General features: G+C 40.8%; 1 protein-coding gene and 3 non-coding genes across 4 annotated transcripts; 2 read left to right on the forward strand and 2 right to left on the reverse strand.

Annotated features, from left to right (window-relative positions):
- Positions 1 to 38: 38 nt before the first annotated feature.
- On the forward strand, positions 39 to 112 carry trnai-aau. Its single transcript has one exon. It is a non-coding gene; the product is annotated as a tRNA-Ile (tRNA).
- A 290-nt stretch (positions 113 to 402) lies between these two features.
- On the forward strand, positions 403 to 27326 carry gart (phosphoribosylglycinamide formyltransferase). The gene is given in 24 exon segments (XM_034240605.1): positions 403 to 525; positions 710 to 790; positions 5132 to 5289; positions 5393 to 5488; positions 5569 to 5743; positions 11058 to 11169; positions 11895 to 11963; positions 12044 to 12169; positions 12559 to 12646; positions 13766 to 13851; positions 14048 to 14216; positions 14940 to 15171; positions 18070 to 18164; positions 18376 to 18485; positions 19886 to 20084; positions 20721 to 20972; positions 21543 to 21634; positions 21636 to 21696; positions 23762 to 23965; positions 24621 to 24779; positions 25241 to 25371; positions 25760 to 25901; positions 26122 to 26237; positions 26494 to 27326. Coding segments are annotated over 22 exon segments (3057 nt in total). The 5' UTR covers positions 403 to 525; positions 710 to 790; positions 5132 to 5144; the 3' UTR covers positions 26692 to 27326.
- trnah-aug lies at positions 4503 to 4575 on the reverse strand. The gene has a single exon. It is a non-coding gene; the product is annotated as a tRNA-His (tRNA).
- trnah-gug lies at positions 4674 to 4745 on the reverse strand. The gene has a single exon. It is a non-coding gene; the product is annotated as a tRNA-His (tRNA).
- Positions 27327 to 27387: the final 61 nt, after the last annotated feature.

Genomic DNA, 27387 nt, shown 5'->3' on the forward strand with positions numbered 1-27387 from the left:
TAACCTATAATAATTAACAATTTGATCGTACGAAATGTGGCCGGTTAGCTCAGTTGGTTAGAGCGTCGTGCTAATAACGCGAAGGTCGCGGGTTCGATACCCGTACTGGCCATCTACTCTTTTATGCAACGTCCTTTTTTACTACTATCACTATGTTTCAGGATCATATATTTTGATTGTAGAGATGTTCAAATGTTTTATTCGATGTTATTGGAACCATGCAATGTATTTGTCTATTATGATCTACACTGCTTTCAATCGGGTATATTTATATTGTTGTGTATTAAATAGATATACTCAATAGATATACTGATATGTATATTCACATAATTATGCAACCTGTAAAGTGACAAGAAAACGATTAAATCAACATAAGAAAACACTTTTATTTTTTAACCGAGTTGAAGATGTAGACTTTGGAAAGTCAACTACGACTCCCATGATGCACTCGTCGGTTACACCCCTAGGAAGTCGAATAACCCCAAACTTTTTTCCCAAAAAACGAAGCTTGTGCAGCAGATAAAGGTAATAACATATATATATATACTAACACCAAACGATGACACTGTGCCTGTTGTAAGGTTTTGATCACTTTCTGCAAACTTTAGGAGGCTTTTGTGTGTGTTTGGCGCTGTGCATCATAGTATATTAGATCCACGTGGTGTGTGTACGCGTGTGTGTAATGTATTAACACACTATCCACGGTCAGTCTAGGCTGAGAGCAGAGGACACACACTCCTGACTGCTGTCCTGAACCTTTTTCTGCTTCACACACACTAAACACACACAGGTGAGTGTCAAAACAGCATGCTAAGTGATCATGTGTTCGTTGTGCTAATGTCGCTTAAAATGTGTCAATACTATTATTATTTTCGTGCAAAAGGCAAATACATGCATAGTATTCATGCTTTACTAGCTTGTGCATGAACACGTTGATGTTGTTTGGATTAAATGGTTTGTATGTTGACGTTTTTGAGATATTGAGATAGGAAAAGATACTTCAGGATAGAGACATCAACATCTTCTATAGCAATGGTTTAACTGCAGGATACGTACATATAAATGAATGTACAGCCATAATTCACTGTAAGTAAAATGCTTGTGCGACATCTTTTACACTATTTATCCACAGAAAAGTGTTAGTTTATGCTGTAATATTAGTTGTGTGGTTAAAAATGAAAGTGGAGTATGAAGGGAAGTTATCACAGAACCTACAGCCCTTTTCTTTGATTGTATTAAGGGCCTTTTTAAATAAGTGATGCATTCTTAGACACATGCATTTGATTTGCTCTCATGTGAGTCTCATGAGTCAAAGCTAGTGATTTGACTAATTGTGGAGCATGTGCACCCACTGTGCAACACTGACCCCTTTGTACTGTTCAATGCTGATCAAATATCTAGTATCTACTTTAGTAAACAATGCAATTTCACAATCCTCAGGTAACTTCGGGTTAGACATCTGATCTGGATTCTTTTTAAATGAAATGACACTGTTTTCTGTTGAGTGGATTAACTAGGGAACCGATTGTATTGGTATCAACGCTATTGGCGAGTCCGCTTATCTGTTCTTCATTGATTCCTGATACATTTTCTGTCTGTGTGAATGAACAAGAAGCCTAATACAGATTTTCAGGATCAATCAACGCTGCTTTATTCTGAATTAATCTGCTAAACCTGCTTGAGGGTGTCATTTTATTATAGCTTAGTATTAACCGATGTCAAATACATAGCATTTCTGGAATTGTAGCCCATGTTTATTATCAAATCAAACTTTACATGGTTGCACAAATTGTCAGTATCTCTGTATATCTCTAAAAATCAGCTTCTAATGTGCAAATAATACAATAAATACATGCATAACAGGATGTATTGATCTGATGAGGCAGAGACTAAACTGTATATCAAGCTGCTAATGGCTTCGTTTTTCAATGCAAATGCTTTTGCCGGTGATTTGATCGGCCTGGTGACCATGCCATTTAATTGTTGACTTGTGTTTTTGTTCTAGTTGATTGGACCCGTGTTAGTGTGACATTAAAAGATAATGAAAGACCCCATTCCTCAGAAAAGGTCAACGCTTCCTCGCAGTTTAGGGATCTACTTTTCGTTATAGGTCAATCTTTGCATGCAATTAAATGCTCTGCTTCACGAGCGATTAAAGGCAAGTGAAGTTTCAAGATTCACGGCTTTATTGTCATTTGCACATTAGCTACAGTGTAGATATGTCAATGAAAAACTTAGGTCACAGAACAGGCTCCTTCAACAGTGCAACATATATATATATATGAGGACATAGAACAGATAAAATAGTGCAAGAGAATGTTTTGAGATGTGCAAATAAATACAAATAACATAGAAGTAGTGCAAGAAGAGTCTATATACAATTTAAGTGGAATGACATATTGGATAAATAATTTGCAAACAGATGAATGTTTTGGATGTTCTTTAAAAGGTTCAGGTGTTTAATTCAGTTCAGGAAGTGTTGCAGAACAGACCTGAAGGGGGCATGGTTTGATTTGAATGCTGAATTCTCAGATCTATTGTTTCTTCCTCAAGTTTATTTATATAGCACTTTTCCACACAAGGCAATTCAAAGTGCTTTACAAAAATGAAAGACATTAAGAGCATAAAACACATTAGAAACATTAAAAAGCAAAGATAATAAAACATGAATAGCACAGGTACATGAATAAAAGTTACAGTGCCGTGTGAGATGTGAATAGTTCAATTAAAAGCAAAAAGAAAAGTCTTCAGCCTGGATTTAAAAGTAGTCAGAGTTGCAGCGGACCTGCAGGTTTCTGGGAGTTTGTTCCAGATATTTGGAAATACCCCGAACCAAATTCTCACATTCCTCTAGTCCTGTTTATGATGCGCCAGCGGACGTCATGAATGTGCGTCTGCTGCTGTGGGGAAACTAGAGTTTTCTATACAGCGGACTACAACATGGATGTTTAATAAGAATACAAATGTAGTTATTATAAACGTTAGTCCTTACCATCTATCTCTGTGTATATCACCATTCAAACATCTTTTAAAAGTTGAACAAACTCCACACAGCTCAGTAAAGACTGTGAGATGTTGACTTTATTTGATGATTTCAGTAAAAACTAACGTTCATATTTCTCTCTTTGATTATAATACTGATGAACGTTCAGAACAAAGCACTTTGGCAACTTACCACATACGTTTTAAAATGCTTAATAAGCACCGTAACTTTCATGATATCATTTCTCCGTCATAATCGGTTGTTTCCGTGAATGGCCGACTGTTAAGTGACGGCAAATGCTGCGGCTGCAATGCATTGTGGGGCAGCATTTTCTCCTCTCCTTTCGTAAAGGGAGGTCCAGTGGTTCCTAAGCTAAAGGAGGTTATAAAGGAAGTTTGAAACCTCCTTTCCTTTCATCTAGAGCAGTGCTTCTCAAACTGTTTTCAGTAATGAAAACAGTGAAACATTTTCTCAGCCAAGTACCCCCTGACCGCCCAGACATTTTTGACAGAAAAAGCCTATATAAATAATTAGAATATAGTGATGTTCCAGCAGTGTTTGATTGATTAACTGCATGAATTACAACAAACTAAGGATATTTTCATCTTTATGCATGAAAAAAAAGATTTTTCCAAGGAGTTTTTCAATTGAATGAATATGTTTAACAAACCAATGAACAAAATGATATATTATTAAAAACTATAAATACAATACACAAATGTAGCATGTTTATATGAGGACCCCCTTAGTGGTTCTAGGAATATTTTATATAAAATTGTGTTTTCTATTTAACTTTTTGTACTAAGATTATTTTTGTAATCATGCATGGTATTTTTTTAATTAACCTTTTTATTTTTTTAAACCTCACGTACCCCCTGCAGTACCCCAACGTACCCCTAGGGGTCCGCGTACCCCCATTTGAGAACCACTGATCTAGAGCAGTGTTTCTCAAACTTTTTCATACCAAGGACCACTTAACCAATAAAAAAACACTCGCGGACCACCTAACTCCACAAATATCCAAAAACACATCGTTTTTTACAAATCGCCTGAAAATGGTACAAACAAGTGGCCACATGATCAAGGTGTTTATCTGGGTGATATCATGCAATCGAAAGTGAAACTTAAGCTCGTTCCATTGCGGAGATATTCCCGCGAGAGTGCGAAAAACTTAAATACATTTATTTATTTAAAATGTGAAATTTTACCAATATACTCACGGACCACTAGGGGGCGCTCACGTGTGGTCCGTGGACCACACTTTGAGAAGCACTGATTCTAGAGAATTCGAACGGCACTTATGCTGGCTGCCACTGAGGGACTTCCGGGTCATTTCACTCCGTTAGGAAGGTTCCTAAGCTAAATGGACTATTCGACTTCAGCCTAGGAGTCGAGGAGGGGAAATTAGAGTATTGAGAAACCTCTATTATGTCGATCCCTCATTCCAGGTGTACTTTCATGGACAGTTTTTTGAGAAGTACATTAGGAAATGAGGAATAAGTGATTTACTAAATTGAGACGAGCTAGCCAGGAGTCGAACCTGGAATCTTCTGATCCATAGTCAGACGCGTTATTCATTGCGCCACTAACGCTTTGTTTTTTCTTTTGTAGCAGCTTTTAAACTGTAGAAAATGAACAAAAAATGCAGTAGGTAGCTTGAAGCAAAAACCTAAAAGCAGACTAGAACTGCTGCCGTGACCCGGATTCGAACCGGGGTTGCTGCGGCCACAACGCAGAGTACTAACCACTATACGATCATGGCCACTGTAGTTCTCACAGTATTGCAAACATACCGTTCTGAAGGCAAGTACACTTACAAAGGGGGCACCCAGATTTGAACTGGCATTTTGACTTACAACCTGTAAACATGTGGGTTTTCTCTGGAAGTTTTTCCTTGTACGATGTGAGGGTCTAAGGACAGAGGGTGTCGTATTGTCATACTGACATTCTGTACAAACTGTGAAGTCCACTGAGACAAATGTAACATTGTGATATTGGGCTATAAATAAACATTGATTGATTGACAACCCTCCGTTAGGAAGGTTCCTAAGCTAAATGGACTATTCGACTGCAACCCTGGTCTTCCTCTGAAATTATAGTTCTTTTGACACTTTTCTAACCTTTTGATATTCCTTTCATCCTTCTCAGCTATTTAGGTACCATGGCAGAGAAGGTGCTGGTGGTTGGAAGTGGGGGGCGGGAACATGCGTTGGCCTGGAAACTCGCCCAATCTCCGCTGATTCAGCAAATTCTAGTCGCTCCTGGTAACGCAGGCACGGCCAACTGTGGGAAAATCAGCAACTCGGGTAAAAAGTGTATTTATTTGTATAATTTGAAAATATGGGAAGGAACATATAATCATCAGCGTATAATAATAATAATCCTCCCACCCTCTCTCTCTTCATGCAGAGGTGTCGGTGAGTAACCACGCCATCTTGGCTCAGTTCTGCAAGGATCATCACGTCGGGTTGGTTCTGGTCGGCCCTGAAGTCCCGCTGGCAGCAGGTGAGATATCTCCATCTCCATCATTTTAACTCTGGTGCTTCATCATACTATCCTTCCTCTAACTTGGGCTTCTCTCCCAGGTATTGTGGACGATCTGACAGCAGCAGGAGTTCCATGTTTCGGCCCGTCTGCCAAAGCCGCTCAGCTCGAAGCCAGCAAGAGTTTCTCCAAAGCCTTCATGGAGAGACACGGCCTCCCAACAGCGAGATATGGATCCTTCACCGACGCCCAGGAGGCCTGCAGCTTCATCCGCACGTCAGTACTACACACACACACACACACACACACACACACACACACACACACACACACACACACACACACACACACACACACACACACACACACACACACACACACACACACACACACACACACACACACACACACACACACACACACACACACACACACACACACACACACACACACACACCAACACGTTCTCACTCCCATCCCGTCACATATTGACGGACGGTCAGGGCCCCTCCCCGTCGCTATATGACGTACAGGGTACCCCTTGACCGTCAGGCTTCTACGGGCAGGGCGTCCCATAGACCTTCATAGACCACGTGATCAACAACAATGGCCGACCTTCGTGTTATTCTCGGTGGAAAAGGCCTATTTTAAGGTTCATTTGGCCATTAAAATGCGTTTTGATGTCATTTTATGCGAGTAATGAGTTTTTAGTTCTGATGATTTGTGCAGTACATGGACATGATGTTTAGTTTGCTAGTTATGACGAAGATTACTTCATGAATGTGTACACGTTTTTTTGGTGGAAATGTGTTTTTTCACAGCAAAGTCACCCTCTGTACTTGGACTTATTGGGAGAATCTAAAGGCAAGAACATCCCAAATATTCATTTAGGTCTTTATTTTAGACCTTTAGTGTTGCCGTCTGTGAGGAAAATAAATGGGGCTCAGAGCCTCGTATTTTTAAAATCTTTTTTTCCTTCTAATTTGTTATTCTTTTCAAAATAGCACACTGTTATTTACTCACCAATAACACACAATTATCCTTGCTTTTATTTATTGGTTTAATTCCATAATCTCGGGCTTTTTTGGTGTCCGTCAGGAACTGAATTTCAAAATAAAAATAACCGGAAACAGACGTAGGCATTTCGAGCGATTACCCAAGATCCTCAGCTACGCTGATTGGATGTTTTAGCCGCAATGCATGCTGGGATTTGGTGTTTATATTATATGAAATCCGGAAAACATTTTAAAATAATAAAATAATACTTAATTCCGAGCGCTCTTGCTTTTCTCTTTGAAAGTCATCACATAACGGCATTGTAATACACGTTTCGGCTGCATTGTATATTACAGATCTGCCGTAGTTCTTTATTTATAGAGCCCTGATGAGAAGACCTTTGGAAAAACTGAAGAAATGCCGTCAAAACTGAATACTTGACGTGGATCATAAATATTTCAACAATTAAACAACATCTTCAATTTCTCTTCACACAATACGTCTCCTTGCAGTATCAACACTAATTCGGCAGACTTTTACATTTGATATAATTCATAGATAGGTTATATTTACACCATAACGGTGCACAGCTGATATAAAAGGATTTGTAGTTTTTAAAGATATTACTGATTTGAATTGGATTGCATTTTGAATGTAAGAATGTAAATACTGAGTCTGAAATAGTATAGCAATATGCTGTAAAATTATGTGAAAGCATGAATAAAACTACACATCTTCAGATGTTGTACATACAAGTGTCCAACACTAATAATACAAAGTTATTATGGCTGTGTGTACCTTGTGTGCACCTCCTAGTGGTTAAAGCACGTTATTGAATTATTGTTTTTATGTGTTTTATTTGTTTAAAAAAATATTAAGAGTACATACTTTCATAGGGGGAAAGTATAAATATAGAAATATAGAATATAAAAAATCAAGAAGATACTATAAGTGATCTCTACAATAAAACAGTTTAGTGCAGGATGTACAAAGATATTAATAGGAGGAGGTACAAAACAGAAAAACGAATTAACCTTTATTTAAACATTAAATAACAGATTAAGGTCTTCTTTTAAATAAGAAAAAAACTTTGGGGGTATCTATCTACAGATAAATATTAAGCCTGACAAAGTACTTAACGTCTAATATATTGCTTTCCTGCAATGTTAACTATGTTGAAGCACTTATTTTAACTGATATTATACATATGGATTATACTCTTATGTATGTAGATAGAATAAGAAATGTGCAGAATATGACAGTTTAATGGTGGAGGGACACACATATTGATAGATGTCTTGTAATAAACTGTTGATTGCATAACTACACCGTAGTTGTGTATATGATATCATATGTCAATAAACCTTTGAAAATCTTGAAAGGGATGTGCAAAATAGCCATAATATACAGTCTTTAATTAACTATTAGTAGAGAATAACGAGTAATGAATATACTTTATTACTCGTTTCCATTCATGTCAATTGCAGATACATGTTTAGTCTTCTCAAGCACCAACTATCAAATATCTCTCCTGATTGTTGGCACTTGACAATCACCTTACCTGAATTTTACTCAGGTGTAACTAAAGTCTGATTTAAGGGTTGTTTATATTTCACATCATTAATCAGAATCTGCAAAGTAACTAAAATAAGTGTAGTGGAGTAAAAATACCAGGTTAACCTCTGAATTGTAGTGGAGTAGAATTACAAAGTATCAATGAGCTGTCATGTGGGTATATATTAATGCTATATATTAATCTGCGCATTATGGACAGCGATTTTCACCCATTTATTAATTATATGTTTTACATTTGATAACACCAATGTGATAAATACTGGCAACTTCTAATTGTGGGGAAAACGTTCAGTAGAGACGTCCCATAGAACATTTTGCGAAACACAATAGTGTAGTGTATAGTTCTGGGGGGGCGTTCGATTCCAGTTTTGGATAGTCTGGCGTGGTTTCGTTCCATTTCAAACAGCTGTTTGACGCTCGGCGTAACCTTGGCGCACTGCCACTCCAACATCCAATCCCAGACCTTGAAGATTAATCACGGGGACCGTAGTCCTAAACGATAGCTGGGGATTATGGGTAGTGTAGTGTCTTCGGCCATCCTAAACTCAAAAATGTTGACAATCGCAATGATGCTCGAAATGTCCCTTATAGGCCTACGTCTGTTTCCGGTTATTTTTATTTTGAAATTCAGTTCCTGACGGACGCCAAAAAAGCCCGAGATTATGGAATTAAACCAATAAATAAAAGCAAGGATAATTGTGTGTTATTGGTGAGTAAATAACAGTGTGCTATTTTGAGAAGAATAACAAATTAGAAGGAAAAAAAGATTTTAAAAATACGAGGCTCTGAGCCCCATTTATTTTCCTCACAGACGGCAACACTAAAGGTCTAAAATAAAGACCTAAATGAATATTTGGGATGTTCTTGCCTTTAAATTCTCCCAATAAGTCCAAGTACAGAGGGTGACTTTGCTGTGAAAAAACACATTTCCACCCAAAAAACGTTAGCAACCATGAATGTGTACACATTCATGAAGTAATCTTCGTCATAACTAGCAAACTAAACATCATGTACATCTACTGCACAAATCATCAGAAATAACAACTCATATTACTCGCATAAAATGACATCAAAACGCATTTTAATGGCCAAATGAACCTTAAAATAGGCCTTTTCCACCGAGAATAACACGAAGGTCGGCCATTGTTGTTGATCACGTGGTCTATGAAGGTCTATGGGACGCCCTGCCCGTAGAAGCCTGACGGTCAAGGGGTCCGCTGTCCGCAATGAAGGTCTATGGGACGCCCTGCCCGTAGAAGCCTGACGGGCAAGGGGTACCCTGTACGTCACATAGCGACGGGGAGGGGCCCTGACCGTCCGTCAATATGTGACGGGATGGGAGTGAGAACGTGTTGCACACACACACACACACACACACACACGCACACACACACACCAGAGTTCCCGTTAGCCGGTAATTACCGGACTACGACCGGTAAAATATGCTGAAGACCGGCAAATCTAAATCTCTCCGGTCAAAGTGTCCGTTCAAAATAATTTCCGTTTAGCGCAATACCGCATCAGTTGCGCAATTTGCGCCATTTATGTGACAGACAAGAATAGTCAATTCTAATGTCTAACACTTAATGTGGAGAAAGAGATGTCCTGGATGGGTTGATTGTGCGTTGATCTGTTGGTAATGCCTCGGGGTTCCGGTGGGCATGTAAACAAATGCATAATGCTGCGCTATACTTTGTGGCCTCACCCGGTTGCATAGCGACACTTATTGTTTAGGTGTCTTTTAATAAGCAGGTATCATATCATTAGCTAGAACTAGCTCTGATCGATATGGACATAAACGCGAGTGAAGTCTAATCTGACGGGAGAGATCAGCTGCTGCTGACGAGTGGACACGCAGCTCTGCATGATCACATGCAGCGGTGAGCAGACAAAACACACTTCAGGTTAGAATATCACACGTAGCTATTTTAATTACCTCTCAAACTACCGTAACTAGTTATAGATATGTTTAGTTTCACTGTCGGGTCACTCATTACTGATCCGCGAGCTGCATGATACTGACGGGCTGTCAGGAGAGAGAGAGCGCTCCGTGTATTATTCCCGTGTTATTATAAGTTACTGTTCACTTTTGAATAGTTTATCTACTATGATTAGTTTGTTTAATATCGAATCATATCAATTTGTTTTAAAGCACAATAAATAACAAAGAAGACCTTTGACCGGCACTTTTCTCATTTTGTCCGGAATATTTAAACTTTAACGGACATGTTGACCGGAGAAAACATATTCTAACGGGAACTCTGACACACACACACACACACACACACACACACACACATACCATGTATACATCACTTCAGGGGACATTACATTGACTTACATGCATTTCCTGGAGACTTATCCTAACCTTAACCTTAACCAACACATGCCTAACCCTTACCCTTAACCTAACCAAGTCTTCACCCTAAAACTAATGATTCCCCTTATGGGGACCTCCAATTTGTCCCCATAAGGGAGGCGAGTCCCCACACGTGACTGTGTAAACAGATTTAGGTCCCCACAAGTATAGTAATGCTAGACCACACACACACACACACAGTTATGTCTTATAGCAGTGTCTTTGTGCAGAAGAAAGTCCTGTTGTATGATGGATAGTTTAAAGATGGACATATTTACAGGACATAAGAGATTCGAATTGAAAAAGATGATGTTTCCACAAGCAAACTTTTATTTTCAGAGCAATTAAACACCCAAAATGTAAAATAGAAACTGTTAAACCGCTGAAGTTGTCAGTTGGTTTCATGAGCTAATGATCTAAGATGTGCTGATTGCCTTTCACATGAGAGCGCCCTCAAACACTGTGACTTTTACTGACAGAAAGTCATGTCTTTGGGCATTTTCTGACAGCTTTCAGCCATAAAACAATATATCTAACACTGCAAATGTTAAAAGGTCCACACACAAAATGTTATCCTGCATATCAGCGATGTAGCATCTACTCTAGATGTGTTCACTGTGACAAGATGTTGAGTTTATTTCTTTGTTTCTGGGTCTGCAGGGCTGATTTCCCGGCGCTGGTGGTGAAGGCGAGTGGGTTGGCGGCGGGGAAGGGAGTCATCGTGGCTTCAAACCAGGAAGAGGCCTGCCAGGCTGTGATGGACATCATGAAGGTAACACACATTAATCCGTGGGCTCTATGTTTACTAGACTTTAACCTGCACTCACATCTACACACTTATCAAAGTCAACTTTATTGTCAATCTTTCAGTTTGTGTGTACAGACAGAGAGATCGAAATACCGTTTCCCACAATACAAAAAACAAATCTATATAAAAATATGTCTCAACAGACACATTCATACATATGCTGATTGTGTTTATATAGGATATACATATTTTTAAATATATTTAACATGTTCATTCAAATTCTCAATGTTTTATATCTTGATTCAACGTTATCACTTTATTAAAAAAATGTTTTTATTATTTTGTAATTGTTATTCTACTTTGTCTTACATTTGACCTTGTGTGAATCCTGTTTGTTTTTTTAACTCTGACCCTGTTGCTCCTATTCCTATTTCCTCAAGGGGATAAATAAAGTTCCATCTCATCTCATCTTATCTTATGAATCAGCCATGGGAGTTAATTTAGTGAGGTGTGCAAAAGAAAAGAAAATGGGCTGCAGTATGTAGCTAATAATCTTTTGTAAAATGACTGCAGAAGCTATTTTTCATGAGATCTGGCAGTGGATGTTGTTGGCTGGGTAATACCTAGATTCTGTCGTGAATATAATATTTCTATTGATTGTTAAAGTAATGCACATATTGGTCCTTTTAAGCATCTTCCAGTTTACTCATTTTGAAAGCTACATCTGTTTCTTTAACGCTTTGTTGCAGGACCGAGCGTTCGGATCTGCAGGCGACACTGTGGTGGTTGAAGAGCTGCTAGAGGGAGAGGAAGTGTCCGTGAGTAGACGTGAAGTCCATGAAATAACTGAACCAACTTTACCTTAAGGTGACAGCATGTGGATACTCTCTCTCTGTAGTGTCTGTGCTTCACTGACGGATTCTCAGTTGCTGCGATGCCTCCAGCTCAGGATCACAAACGACTGCAAGACGGTGATTTGGGGCCAAACACCGGCGGCATGGGAGCCTACTGTCCCACCCCTCAGGTACATATCTTAATCTCAGTCTTTGGTTGTGTTTTAAGGAGCGGTCCGCTTGTGAGATGTACATAAAAATCACACCCGCCTCAGTTTACAGTCCACTCAAATCTCCACGTTATTGCTCACATACACACGCAAATTATACATACAGACATACATTTCAATTCTCTGACCTTTCCCTGGGTAGTCGGTACAGACAGGTGCTAGTTAAAAATTAAACATTACAAAAGGAGGTGTTTAGAGCTCAGATATCACTTGTGTTATTGGTTTCCATCTTCTCTCAAATGTTTCTAGTTTCAGTCGTCGTCTTGCTGTCGTTTTTTCATAATGAAGACGTTATGTTGGAGACTGTGATCATTTTCGTGAAGCATGTTTTAACTCTGTCTCCCTCTCAGGTGAGCCAGGAGATTCTGCAGCAGATCACAGAGAGCGTCCTGCAGAAGACTGTGGATGCCATGAGGGAGGAAGGGGCTCCTTATGTGGGTAAGGGATCTTTTTCAAGACTCAAGATTCAAAGGCTTTATTCTCATATGCACAGCCAAAAGGTTGGAGACCCCTGCTCTAGCTGAGCAGGGGTCTCCAACCTTTTTTAGGATGAGAGCTTTTACATTTGGGATTTGCTTGGCGAGCTACTGCCAGCTAAAATCTCGCCTAGGGCAGCAAATTGGTTAGAACCGGCCCTGATGGCGTAGGAAACGGGCTCCGTGTTACAAGACGGGTCGGGGGTTTGGCGGTACCGCTGCAGACTCTCTGCACACACACGCACAGGGCCGTCCCTGGCCAACATGAGGCCCCACGCATAGTTATATGTTGAAGCCCTCTGTGTCGACGGGGGGTGGGGGGGGTGCATGTGGTGCTAGTGGAGCCTCGCAGCGGCGAAACCGTGCCGCGCCACACTAATTGCGCCACATAAGCGCATAGGTGTGCCGCATTTTCGGCTCAGTTGAGGCCCCCTCCGCAAGATGAGGCCCCACGCAGTCTGCATGATCAGCTTGTAGGGAGGATCGGACCCTAACCCTAACCCTGATCTGCTATTTTAAAGTAAAGTCAACACATATCGACCCTAAATAAAGTCTATATTAAGAACGAGAGATATTTTAACATATGGCTTAAACAAATGACAAATGAGCGAGGGTGATGACGTCAGAGCATCGCCCTATGTGCCGGTGCCGGACAGCCCGGCCCAATTTAACCCCTGCTTGCGAGCTACCGGTAGCTCGCGATCGACGTGTTGGAGACCCCTGAGCTAGAGTGTAGATATGGCAATGAAAATCTTAAGTCCCAAGCTCCTTCAACATGCAACATAAATATATATAAGACATAAAACAAATAGTGCAAGAAGAAACAGAGTAGAAATGAATTGCAATATTATGTTGCAGATGATTTTTAACTATTTACCTGTGAAATATAACTCAATAAGCTAAATGTTGCAGAGAATGTTGTAAGTTAATGCAGGAGTCCATACACATGTAAATAGAATAAGATAAACAAGAACAGATTGTAAAATTAAATCCCGTACAGTATTTTCTCCGAATTTTGGAGAGTTTTGGGTTAATGTAACAAAGCCTGTGTCTCATTTATAGTTCCTGTTTCTATTTCCAGGTGTGCTGTATGCAGGCCTGATGTTGACCAAGGAGGGGCCAAAAGTCCTCGAGTTCAACTGTCGCTTCGGGGACCCCGAGTGTCAGGTGGGTGTTTTTTATTTGATCCGCCTTATACACTACATGTCCCCACATCTTTCGAACCACTTCAGGGTCTTCAACCTCCTGATCAAAGTGTATTGAATGGCTCTGACCTGCACCTCACACACACACACACACACACACACACACACACACACAATAAAAACTAATATCAACCCTCTGGATGTGCTTCCACTCTCAGGTGCTTTTGCCTCTTCTGAAGAGCGACCTTTACGAAGTGATCATGAACACAATGAGTGGGAAACTGGCCTCTAGCGCCCCCGTGTGGCACCAGGACAGCTCTGCAGTCACCGTGGTGATGGCCAGCGCTGGATACCCCGGATCCTACAAGAAAGGAGTGGAGATCACAGGTGGGAATAATTTATTCAAGGCTTTATTGTCATGCGCACGTTAGCTACAGTGTAGATATGGCAATGACAAACTTAAGTCACAGGCTCCTCCAACATAAAAACAGTGCAAGAAATAACAGAATGGAAATAAAATAGTGCAAGAGAATGTTTTGAGATGTGCAAGAAGAGTCTATACATAATTAAAACTACATTCAAATTGAAGATTGACATTTAGTATATCTAAATGTATCAATTTGTGCTTTCAGAAAACATAATGGCCATTTTTAGAGAACAAATACTTTGAAACATGCAGATTTTACATTAGAGACAGTTGAGCCAAGTGCGACACCTTGTGGTAAAAGTCGGTATACCATACAGGCCAGAGTTAGGCATGATGTTTGAAGATTATAACACCAGATGCATCCATATTTAACATGCCCAAACATTTCAAGTAGAAGATAAGAAAAGCACTCGGCACACAGAAAATGTGGAGATCAGTTTAATATGCATTTAATTAGCTGGAATTCAACAAGGCTTAACAATGAAAAGCAGCATATCTTCAATTTAAATGTAGTTTTAATCATGCATAGACTCTTCTTGCACTATTTCTATTTTATTTAAAAATAATGCAAAACAGATTACAATTCTCCAAATAGACTAACCATATTTCCTCACAGTAGTCTTTTTATATCTGGTGTTTTAAAGCTGCGTATACCACCAAAGTAACCCCTCCTTTCTCCCCAGGTTTGTCTCAGATTCAGGACTCGGGGCTGCAGGTGTTCCACGCCGGTACATCTCTGAAAGACGGGGCCGTGGTTTCCACCGGGGGGCGAGTTTTAACCGTCACCGCCGTCAAATCGTCCCTGGAGACGGCCCTAAATGCAGCCAATCAGGGCGTAGCATCTGTCGGATTCCCGGGAGCCGTGTACCGACGTGACATCGGACATCGTGCCATCGCTCACCTGAAGCAGCACAGGTGTGTGTGAAAGAAGAAGAAGCTAAAACATTCCTTTTCTGTTTTTTTTTTACAACTGTTTTTGTTCATTTCCATGCCGTATATCTTGTAGCACTTAAAGAATAAAACAACTTCACTTTGGATTTACTTGTGTCCTAGTATTTATTTTAATCAAGAAAAGTCCAACACCAGAACTTCCACATTGATTTGAACACTTTAGAGCTATCACGATTTACAGAGAGGGCGAAAGTACGCACATCCTTTACTCAAGTAGAAGTACAGATACTCGTGTTTAAAAATACTCTGGTGAAAGTAGAAGTACTGACTAAACTTCTTTACTCAAGTAAATTTGAAATGTACTTCAGTAGAAAGTACCCATAACTAGCAGCTGTTTTATGCCCTGGCCACAGGAGGACGAAAACGGCCGTTTGCGTTACTGTTTAGTGTCATATAGACCATTCGGCCATACGAGGACGACCGAATACGGCACTAAACGACTGAGGAAACGATAACGGGTCCCAAGGTGGATAGAACGGCATACGCAACGCTCTGGGGGGTCAAACGGCTCCGTGTGTGCGCCCTATACGAACATTTTCTGATAGTGATTGCGCAATAGCAATAGGCCCGCCTCTCCCCACCTCTTCTGCTCACCTCCTCTTCTGCTCACCTCCGCTTACCCCGCGCCATTGCTGATGTGTTTCGCCACCAACAACAACAACAACAACAATGGCGGATCGCAGAGTTGCTATCGTGCTCCGGACGCTACTGACCATGCTACAGTTCTTTGTGCAACATCTACTGCAGACTTACACATCCGGGGGGATCTTACTCGCTGCTTTTGTGGATATGTACTGCAGCTTCAGCGATCATTTTCTGATAATGATTGCGCAATAGCCCCGCCTCTCCCCACCTCCGCTGCTGACCCCCGCGTCAAAGTAAACTGCACACTGAATTCAGATTATTTATCTTTCTCTCGATATGGACATACACGCGAGTGAAGTCTAATCTGACAGGACGGAGACACCTCTCAAACTACCTAGTTATAAATATGTTTATTTTTACTGTCGGCCGGGTCACTCATTACTGGATCAGCTGCTGCATGAGACAGACACTGGCGCTGTCCAAAGAGAGGGAGGAAAAAGAGAGGCTCCGTGTATTTTTATTATTATATTATATAGAGTCGTTATTCATTTGTTTTAAAGCTCAATAAATAACAAAGAAGACCTTTGACCGGCACTTTTATAATTTTGTCGGAAGATTTAAACTTTAATACACGTTGACTGGCGAAAAACTCTGCCCGGTTCCCTCGGCCCCCACCGCGGAGAATAAACAGAAGGGCAACCATGACAACCATGCTTCTTCGCTGCTTTTGTGGAGGAAGTTACAGCGCCACGTACAGGCTCCTGCATATGTACTGCAGCTTCTCCAGCGGTTGGAGCTAAACGGAGCGGTCTCGTGTGGACAGACACTATCCGGATAACTATTGCGTGTGGACGGAAGCTTGTTTGCGATTGCGTTTGCGTTAATCCTATGCGTTTAGCCGTTTTCGTCCTCGTGTGGCCGGGGTCTAAGAGAAGACCAGGAAATTATGGATACACGGATCGTGTTCAAATCAATAGGCACGCAATGACTCTAAAGAATAATGATCACGCATCAAACACACATTCAGACTAAAGGAACCAGCTGTTTGGAAAATGAGAGAAGTAGAAAGTACAAGTATTTGAGTTCAACATGTAAGAAGTAGAAAGTACAGGTATTTGAGTTCAACATGTAAGAAGTAGAAAGTACAGGTATTTGGGTTCAACATGTGAGAAGTAGAAAGTACAGGTATTTGTGTTCAACATGTAAGAAGTAGAAAGTACAGGTATTTGTGTTCAACATGTAAGAAGTAGAAAGTACAGGTATTTGAGTTCAACATGTAAGAAGTAGAAAGTACAGGTATTTGAGTTCAACATGTAAGAAGTAGAAAGTACAGGTATTTGTGTTCAACATGTAAGAAGTAGAAAGTACAGGTATTTGTGTTCAACATGTAAGAAGTAGAAAGTACAGGTATTTGAGTTCAACATGTAAGAAGTAGAAAGTACAGGTATTTGAGTTCAACATGTAAGAAGTAGAAAGTACAGGTATTTGGGTTCAACATGTGAGAAGTAGAAAGTACAGGTATTTGTGTTCAACATGTAAGAAGTAGAAAGTACAGGTATTTGAGTTCAACATGTAAGAAGTAGAAAGTACAGGTATTTGTGTTCAACATGTAAGAAGTAGAAAGTACAGGTATTTGAGTTCAACATGTGAGAAGTAGAAAGTACAGGTATTTGGGTTCAACATGTAAGAAGTAGAAAGTACAGGTATTTGGGTTCAACATGTGAGAAGTAGAAAGTACAGGTATTTGAGTTCAACATGTGAGAAGTAGAAAGTACAGGTATTTGAGTTCAACATGTAAGAAGTAGAAAGTACAGGTATTTGGGTTCAACATGTAAGAAGTAGAAAGTACAGGTATTTGTGTTCAACATGTAAGAAGTAGAAAGTACAGGTATTTGAGTTCAACATGTGAGAAGTAGAAAGTACAGGTATTTGAGTTCAACATGTAAGAAGTAGAAAGTACAGGTATTTGAGTTCAACATGTGAGAAGTAGAAAGTACAGGTATTTGTGTTCAACATGTAAGAAGTAGAAAGTACAGGTATTTGAGTTCAACATGTGAGAAGTAGAAAGTACAGGTATTTGTGTTCAACATGTAAGAAGTAGAAAGTACAGGTATTTGGGTTCAACATGTAAGAAGTCGTCAAGAATAAGTAGTGGAGTGAAGTACTGATACCAGAAAAATGTACTTTAGTACAGTAACGAAGTATTTGTACTCCACTACTCTCCTCTGATGATCTGATAAATATGTAATCAGTGGTGTTTCACTGTGTTTCTGACAGAGGACTGACCTACAAAGACAGCGGCGTGGACATCGCTGCAGGTAACAAACTGGTGGAAATGATCAAACCTCTGGCCAAGGCAACGTCTCGCGCTGGTAATTTTTATTCTCATGTATAAAATCTAAATTCTCAGCAAAAAAGTACATCTCAATAATGATGAGACTCGGAGCTTGTTTTAAACTGCTGATTGAGTCATGATTGCTGTACTTTATAGTCATTTTGTTGTACATTGACACAAATGCAGTCAAATTTTTTAAATGGATGAAATGGCAACTGTGGCTATATTTTTAGTATTTTCTTCACCAGGGTGTAATGCAGAACTTGGCGGATTTGCTGGGCTTTTTGACCTGAAAGCTGCAGGTTTTATCGACCCAATCCTGGTGTCTGGGACCGATGGAGTGGGAACCAAACTCAAGGTGGGACTTCTGTAATACCCTTATCCAGTGTTCGAATTACCCATTTGCTTTCGGGGGAGCCCTATTTTTCAGTGCACATCCTGCTACTAAATATGTCACACGCACGCTTTGTTGACTGGCGCAGCAGCGCGGATGCGATCAATTGCTATAAAAACACTCTGCTATTTTAAATGTTTTATGAAAAGCCATGGATATCTTTCATTCCACTCACTCCATCTTTTCTGCCTCCAGTTAAAAGGCAGGTCATGGGCATCGTCAGGTTAGTGCAGGTGGCGCCGGCGGCTGTGGCCGTTGTTGAAGCCTCTTCAGGCTCCGCATCGGCAGGCCTCTCCCTCGGTGTGGAGCTGTCAAGCTCGACCCTGACGCCGCTTACAGCCGACTCCTTCGCTTCTTTGCTTGTGAATCCAAAAGCTGCGAGGCTTGGCTGTTTTCGTTTCACAATCATTTTGATTACAAAGCCAGAGTCATAGAAATATCAATATGAACATTTCAAATACCACGCCGGCATCGCCGCCATAACCATAGCAACGTAAGTAGCGTAAAGAATGCAGCGCCGCCACGTACAGATGGCAACACCCAGAAATATTCACAAATATAAAACAAATATTCAGAAACTGTAATGAACAATGACTATTATTTATTTCAAGAACTTTTATTTACAGAAACTCAACATTTATAATCTGTATGACACAAATATGCACGATTTTTTTGCTCCCCCCCCATTTCGAACAGTGCCCTTATCCCATTTTACGGGTTTTACGACTCACTTTAATTTGGCTTTGATAGATGCCAAGTCGACGAAATAAATAATAATTGACATGTGGAAGTAATCAAGCTACAGGGTATATTTGCTTATGTGTAAAAGGATTAAAAGGCTTCTTAAAACCCCTGAACTGAAATTGTAAAAGTGTAAAATATCTGGGATAATATATTTATTTGTAATTTATACTTAATCTGTTTTAGTGCTTGAACATCCTACAAGTGACCAAACCTGATGTGTTTCCTTCTGTACTTTCTACACTCTTTAGATGCCAAGTCGACAAAGAAATAACCATTTACACGTGGAAGTAATGAATCAGCAGGATATGTTTGTGTGTAAAAGGATAAAAAGCCCTGATCAGAATTTCAATCATACAAAAGTATTAAAGATCTAATTTGTATTCCTTTTTTATGAAACACACCTGCTGATTTGAATTTTAAATCCCCGGAATCTCCACTCGGATAAATCTGTTGTTTTATCATCATACGCACAAAGAAATGGCAATGAACTTCTTCTGACCTGAGCTCCTCCAACAATCCAACATATATAATAAAATACAATACAGTGCCTATATACATGTAAATGTTTTCTGCATTTGATCAAGGATTTTGCTTTAATAAAAACACTCTTTCCTCCTCAGATCGCGCAGGCGTGCGGGCAGCATGGCGGCCTCGGTCAGGATCTGGTGGCCATGTGTGTGAACGATGTTCTGGCTCAGGGCGCAGAGCCGCTCTTCTTCCTCGACTACTTTTCCTGCGGCAGGTTGGATGTGGATGTAGCTTCATCTGTGATCGGAGGCGTCGCTAAAGCCTGCGAGCTGGCCGGCTGCGCTCTGCTGGGTGAGAGATTTAAGGTTCAAGGCTTTTATTGTCATTCGTACATAGCTACAGTGTCGATATGACAATGAACATCTTAGGTCACAGGCTCCTCTAACAGTGCAACACAATAAAACAGATAAAATAGTGCAAGTAAATACAACAATACCATTTGTCAGAACAGTTCCTCTTACTCAATCAGTCAGTATTCCTTGTTGCTGGTTTGAAACTTAAACATTTAACCCAAAAGAGACATTTGAATACCCGTCAAGTTCTTCTGGGTTTTGGCCTATAGTCAACTTGATAGTCTTGAGGGCAACAGAGGACGCATGGACAATTATCTCTTGTCTTTATTTTCTGTTCACCAGTTGAAGACCAAAGGACAAAATAAATATTAGTAACATGCAAATACAATTATAAACATTTGTTATGCCTCATTGCATTATTTCTACATTACATTCCTGACTTTTCAGGGTATTATCATTCAAATGTAAAAATATATCATTAACTTAAATGAATTAATAAGCAAGTATTGTTCTCTATCTCAAAGCCAAGCAAGCCAGAAAACCCCATTGATTACCATTTGCACAAACATATAACTATCAAAAGGAGCACAAACTAATTACGCTGCGTGCTGTGGTTAAAAAAATGTTTTTCCAGGTGGAGAGACCGCAGAGATGCCGGGCGTCTACGCTCCAGGTGAATACGACCTGGCTGGGTTCTGTGTTGGAGCGGTGGAGCGAGGGGCTCTTCTTCCCAGGATGAAGGACATCGAGGAGGGCGACCTTCTGATCGGACTCGCCTCCTCCGGGGTCCACAGCAACGGATTCAGTCTGGTCCGAAAAGTCCTGGAGAGAGCGAACCTCAGCTACAGCTCTCCGGCTCCATTCGGCACGTCGGGACAGACTGTGGGTGAGTCGGATTCAAAGAGGAATTAGTAGATAAGACTTCTATTTGATGTTTCTCATTGTAATGAGAAAAGTTATTGTGAAAACAGTGTGTATTTTATATCCAGTACTAACACACATCTGAGTGTTGTCATAGCAACTCAGTCAATCAGCTGCTGTCTATAGAAATTGATGAGTTCGGCAAAGAAACACAATATCGATATAAAGATATTTTCTTTTAATACTTGCAAGCATGACGACTCCTTCTGAGTGCGTCCTGCTCAATGTGTGACAGGCTCTTTTATAGGAAGACACCAAAGCTCATTTACATTTCAAACAACAACATGGGGTCCAGGTGGATCACAATAAGCAAAACTCAAACCCTACAAAGAACCGTTTGCTTCCTTTCATCCTCTCGTTCCTGTTATGTAGTGTCATAAACCCCCTTCCAAACAGATCTGTTATCACACATACATTTACATGCCATTCCCAGGATACCACTTTGTTAACACTTACATGTCATTAGGATTACACTGTGTTAAGCTTTAATACCATAATTGCCATAACACTTGCTGCTCACTGTCACTGTCTCCAGGCGAGGTGTTGCTGACGCCTACAAAGATCTACAGTCGTGTTCTGCTGCCGATCCTCCGCAGCGGGGCGGTGAAGGCCTACGCTCACATCACAGGGGGGGGGTCTGCTGGAGAACATCCCCCGCGTGCTGCCACAGGAACTGGCTGTCGATTTAGGCGAGTTGACACACGCAGAGCGTTCAAAAGGGACAATCTACAAGGCTCGATGTGCTCGTTTGCCATAAGTATTAACGCGGAAACACGAGCGATCTGTCCATCAGCCGGCCATTTACGGAGAAATGCACTGTTTTCCACTTCCTTAACTCTGAGTTCTGTTGCCCCAATTACGTGTAACGGCCCGTCCACACTACAGCTTCGACAGCTTCAAAAACGGTTTCCAACGCGTCTGCCCATTCACTTTGAATGGGGTGACGTCACTTTTCGCCGAACTGCATTGTGGGAAGCAGAGCGGAGCTTTCCTGGCGTTCCAGGCTGCAAAAGTTGAGCAATGTTCAACTTTTGAATATTTCGGTGGAAGCGTCAGCCAATCAAATCATATGCCAGTACAAGCTCTAGCCAATCAAACCGCTGCTTGTGTGTCAGGGGCGGGAGATTCATGTGATTGGTTGTTGGTCGAGTTTCAGACACGCCCAGCTCCAAGCTTTTTTTGAAGCTGTAGTGTGGGCGGGCCGTAAGGTGGGAGAAGCCTTCAGATCAAGGACTTAAGTAAAAGTAGTATACTGCAGGGTAGCTTGTAAAATTAAATTAGGCAGATAAAGAGTCGACATGAGGAAGCTTCATTTGCATTTTGGAGATGAGCTCATTCTGTAGTTTGTAGGGCTGAACGATATATCGTGTCATGGCGATAACCGCGATATGCGCGATATTCACATCGCAGGGACGTGTTTATTTTATTCATTTATTATTTTTACTTTTTTTTTTTTTAGGACATGCGATATTAAGTAGGCACATTAACTCAAATCAATCAATCAATGTTTATTTATAGCCCAATATCACAAATGTTACATTTGTCTCAGTGGACTTCACAGTTTGTACAGAATATCAGTATGACAATACGACACCCTCTGTCCTTAGACCCTCTGTCCTTAGACCCTCTGTCCTTAGACCCTCTGTCCTCAGACCCTCTGTCCTCAGACCCTCTGTCCTCAGACCCTCTGTCCGTAGACCCTCTGTCCGTAGACCCTCTGTCCTCAGACCCTCTGTCCTCAGACCCTCTGTCCTCAGACCCTCTGTCCTCAGACTCTCTGTCCTTAGACCCTCTGTCCTTAGACCCTCTGTCCTCAGACCCTCTGTCCTCAGACCCTCTGTCCTCAGACCCTCTGTCCTTAGACCCTCTGTCCTTAGACCCTCACATCGTACAAGGAAAAAACCCACAGTTTAAAGGAGAACATGGGAGAAACCTCAGGGAGAGCAACAGAGGAGGGATCCCTCTCCCAGGACGGACAGACGTGCAATAGATGCCGTGTGTAAATTGAAAAGATAATACATTTGCAACATAGGTAGTCCACATGTTTGGAAATGCATGTGTGTATAAACACGTTATGTTACAATTATTTTGCTGCTTGCTACAAAAGGAAAACTTGCACGGCTCTCATGTCAGGGGTACTTGAGTGAGTGACATGCAGGCTCTGCATGCACAGCAAACCCCCAATCACAATCATTCTTGATCAGATCACAGCAGGCCCCGCCCCGCTAGTTTGCAGACCATTAAAACACCGGTAAAAAATGAGCGAGGCACAGGAGGACAATACCGGCGAGAATGAAGATTTACTTCCAAAAAGAAAAGCAACATCTGCCATCTGGAACTATTTTGGATACAAAAAGGTTCTTCTCTTCTTCATTCACAGATGAACCCCCTTATTTGAGGGTAAGCAACCTGCATTATGATGACATGTTAGATCATGACTTAAGGTATGATGAGTCAACCAGTTAAGATCCAGACGTCCGTGACTAAAATCCTTCATCCGGTTAAATATAGTTAAAAGAACCGCACTATATATCGTGCAGCCCTAGTAGTTTGAGGGGGGGAAAGTATCTAAAGCCTCTTTGAGCACTGGGAAAAGCACTATATACATCGTATGTATTATTATTATTATTATTATTAAAAAGGAAAGAAGACAATATTTTACATATTCTGCACAATTTCTGCAAATTCTCTGCATTTCTAGAGGTGCCTCTGGATCTTATTTAAGGCCTTTTATCCTCATCCCTATCCCCCCAGATGCCTCTCGATGGAGCCTCCCTCCCGTGTTCTCCTGGCTGCACAAAGAGGGCAGTCTGAGTGAAGAGGAGATGACTCGAACCTTTAACTGTGGCCTCGGGGCGGTGCTCGTTGTTTCCCCTCTGGACGCTCAGAGGGTCCTTCGCCAGCTTCAAGCCCCCGAAGAGGCGTGGATCGTGGGGTCACTTTCCCACAAGCAGCAGGGTGAGACACTGAACCTGTATCGTCAAATAATATATAAATAATATGTTCATGTTGCATTGTTGGAGCAGCATGGGAACTTATCTACACTGTAGCTACTGTGCAAAAGACAATAAAGCTTTTGAATGTGAGTTCAACTCCCACAGTGTGCAAAATGTTCATCAATTTATCATAAGATCCATCAGGAGATGAGGAAAGCACATCTGATCATATAGCTCAGTAGTTCATGTGTCAATGAGACCACTTTTCAAATAAATGCAGTCAATTCAAGTTGGAAACATTTTCTAACATATCTTAGTTGATAAGAAAAAAGCCCAATGACTTATTTCCATAACAAGCTTGAAATACATCCTTCCTATCCTAGTTTACCTTCATTTGATTGATTTTGCTAACTTATAACTTAACGATATACCTCTCCTCTAGTGAGCAGCCCAGCCCTTCGTATATTTTTCTGTATGTGGTCCTCGGTAAAAAGTTTGGACACCCCTTGGTTAGAAGATCTGAGGTTGTGTGTTCGATTCTTGTTCGGTGCAGTAAATGTTATTTATGTGTTATTGTTGGAGGGACTTCTCTACACTGCATCTACTGTGCGAAAGACCCCAATAAAGCTTTTGAATCTTTGAATTGTGAACGCTTTTTGTTTTGTTTGTGAATGCAGGAGCAGAACCTGTGGTCGTCCGCAACCTGAAGCACAGTCTGATGAACGCAGGGCCGGTTTCCAGCGGCGAGTTGGCTGTCAATCAAAACGAGGGTAGCCATGGCGACGGCAGCACGCCACGCAAGAGGACCAAAGTGGCCGTTCTCATTTCTGGCACAGGTGAGCTTTTTTGGGGGAAAGATGGATAGTAGATTTATTTTCAAGCATTAGGTAAGAAGACTGATATCACTCTCATGTCTTTACATGGTGGAGAGGTTGGAATCTGATTTATTGATTCTGTGGACAGGTGTCTTTTATTCAGGTAACAGTTCATATTAGGAGCACTTTCCTAAAGGAATATTACTTATTTAACCGGTCTGTGGGAGCCAGAATTCCTGTTGGTTGCAAGGGGATCAAATGCTTATTTCCCACAGTTAATTTAATTTTATATAATGTCAATTTCAAAATGTTCTTTTTGATAATCTGTCTCATTAGTAAAATAAACCTACCATTACAATTATAGACTGTTCATTTCTTTGTAAGGGGGTAAACTTACAAAATCGGCAAGGGATCAAATACGTATTTCCTCCACTGTATACTATAACGTGTTTTCAATATCCTCCGTTTTGTTTTTGCCCCAGGCACCAACTTGCAGGCGCTGATCGAACAGGCCCGACGTCCTTCCAGCTCCGCAGAGATCGTGCTCGTTATCTCCAACAGACCTGGAGTTCAGGGCCTGAAGAGAGCCTCGCTGGCCGGCATCCAGACACGGGTAAACATATTAATAATAACAATAAGATTTGGACAAGATATTTAAAACAATTTGTGCAAAAAGCTGCACACAAAAAGCCTGGGTCTAGTTGCTGTTCCCTTAAATAAATCCCAACTAGTATAGAGGGATGATAGTGTGAAACAATATGGTTTTTCTTTCCTGGTTTGAGTTATAAAAGTTTGTAGTTGGAAGCAGTAGTAGTAGTTGTATGAAAACATATATATAGACGGTTAAATCCTGAGTGCAAGATCTTACTGATATTTGGAATCAAGAAATCCACACCCAAGCATTTAAATTGAAGGACAAGGCAAGACAATACTGCTTTAATAATACCCTCAGGATGACCAAAACTCTTATGCTAATGCTTTTGTGTCTGATCCAAACTCAGGTGGTGGACCACAAGTTGTACGGCAGCAGAGCGGAGTTTGACGGCACCATCGATCGAGTGCTGGAGGAGTTCGGGGTGGAGCTGGTGTGTCTGGCTGGATTCATGAGGATCCTCACAGGAAAGTTCGTCAAGAAATGGAACGGTGGGAACTGTCTTTAAGTTTGCACGACTTAATGACGACATGTCGGGTCACATAGTTGAACTAATCTATATTATATGATCATGTGTTGTAAGTCATGCTTGTGAGTTTCATCACTTAGTTTATCTAAAGAGACCTTTGTACCATGAATGTCTGTTTTGAAAAGGTTTCGGATTCCATGACAACATGATACATTTGGTGTTTGTTTGTTTTATTGTGACAGGAAAGCTGATGAACATCCACCCGTCCCTCCTGCCTTCATTCAAGGGGGTGAACGCCCAGAAACAGGCTCTCCAGGCTGGGGTGCGGGTCAGTGGCTGCACGGTCCACTTTGTAGCAGTAAGTACGACACCAGACAAAGAGTGTGTATGTGTGTTAATTCTTTATTGTCAGATTGAGGGAAAACACATTTTACAAGTCATCACTGTTATTGCAATTATGGTATTAAAGCTTAATACAGAGTAGTCCTAATGAACTGTAACTTTTAACTAAGTAGTATCCTTTAAAATGTTGCTACGACATCACGTATACCAGACTTGCCTTTTCTGAAGATTTCCTAGTTTCACAGCCGTTGTTTTGTTCATCTTTCTTTCAGGAAGAGGTGGATGCGGGTGCTATTATCGTGCAGGAGGCGGTGCCCGTGCTGAGCAGCGACTCCGAGGAGAGTTTGTGCGACAGAATCAGAGAAGCCGAGCATCGAGCCTTTCCTGTCGCTCTGGATTTGGTGGCAAGCGGCACGGTCAAACTCGGAGAAGACGGGCACATCGTGTGGAAATCCAATCCACAGAGTTAAAAAATAAACCCAGATGAATGCCACTTTCCTTCTGTTACCTAAAACTAGTTCCACAAAAGTGACAAAGCATCAAACAAGGTCAAGATGGTCACTTTTTACTTTACTAACACCTGCAAACTGTCCTTTCTTTTTCAAAATGTCATGCTGGATTGAGATAGGTAGATTTTCGTGGGATGCTTAAAGCTTGCATGCATCCATTTCAACATCTTGTGCCTCATACTTGACCTGAATTACAGAGTTAAAGAAAACACCCACATTTTCATTACTGCTAGTTCTACAAAAGAGACACTAACAAAGCGTCAAACAAGGTCACTTTTTACTGCTTTAATACCTAGACTGTCATGTTAAATTGAAATGGGTAGATTGTCTTATTTTTCGTGGGATGCTTAAAGCTTGCATGCATCCATTTAATAGCAGCATTTCAACATCTTGTGTGAAGAGGCCTCATACTTGACCAAAATTACATTCCAATGGTTTATTTTTAATTCATGTTAGTTGCACTGGAATTGAACTCCTAAAAAAAGTTATATTTGTAATGCTGATGGAATCTATTCGTATAATAATAATGCATCTTTGAATGTCTGTGTAGTTGTTATTTCATCATTAAACCTGCATCGGTGAATGCATTAAATGATTTTGTGTGGCATTTTGTTTATTTAATTTTACGAATTTCACATAAAATCAGAAGGACTTTAA

The sequence above is a fragment of the Gymnodraco acuticeps genome, unplaced genomic scaffold, assembly GCF_902827175.1.
Source record: "Gymnodraco acuticeps unplaced genomic scaffold, fGymAcu1.1, whole genome shotgun sequence".
NCBI lineage: Eukaryota > Metazoa > Chordata > Actinopteri > Perciformes > Bathydraconidae > Gymnodraco > Gymnodraco acuticeps.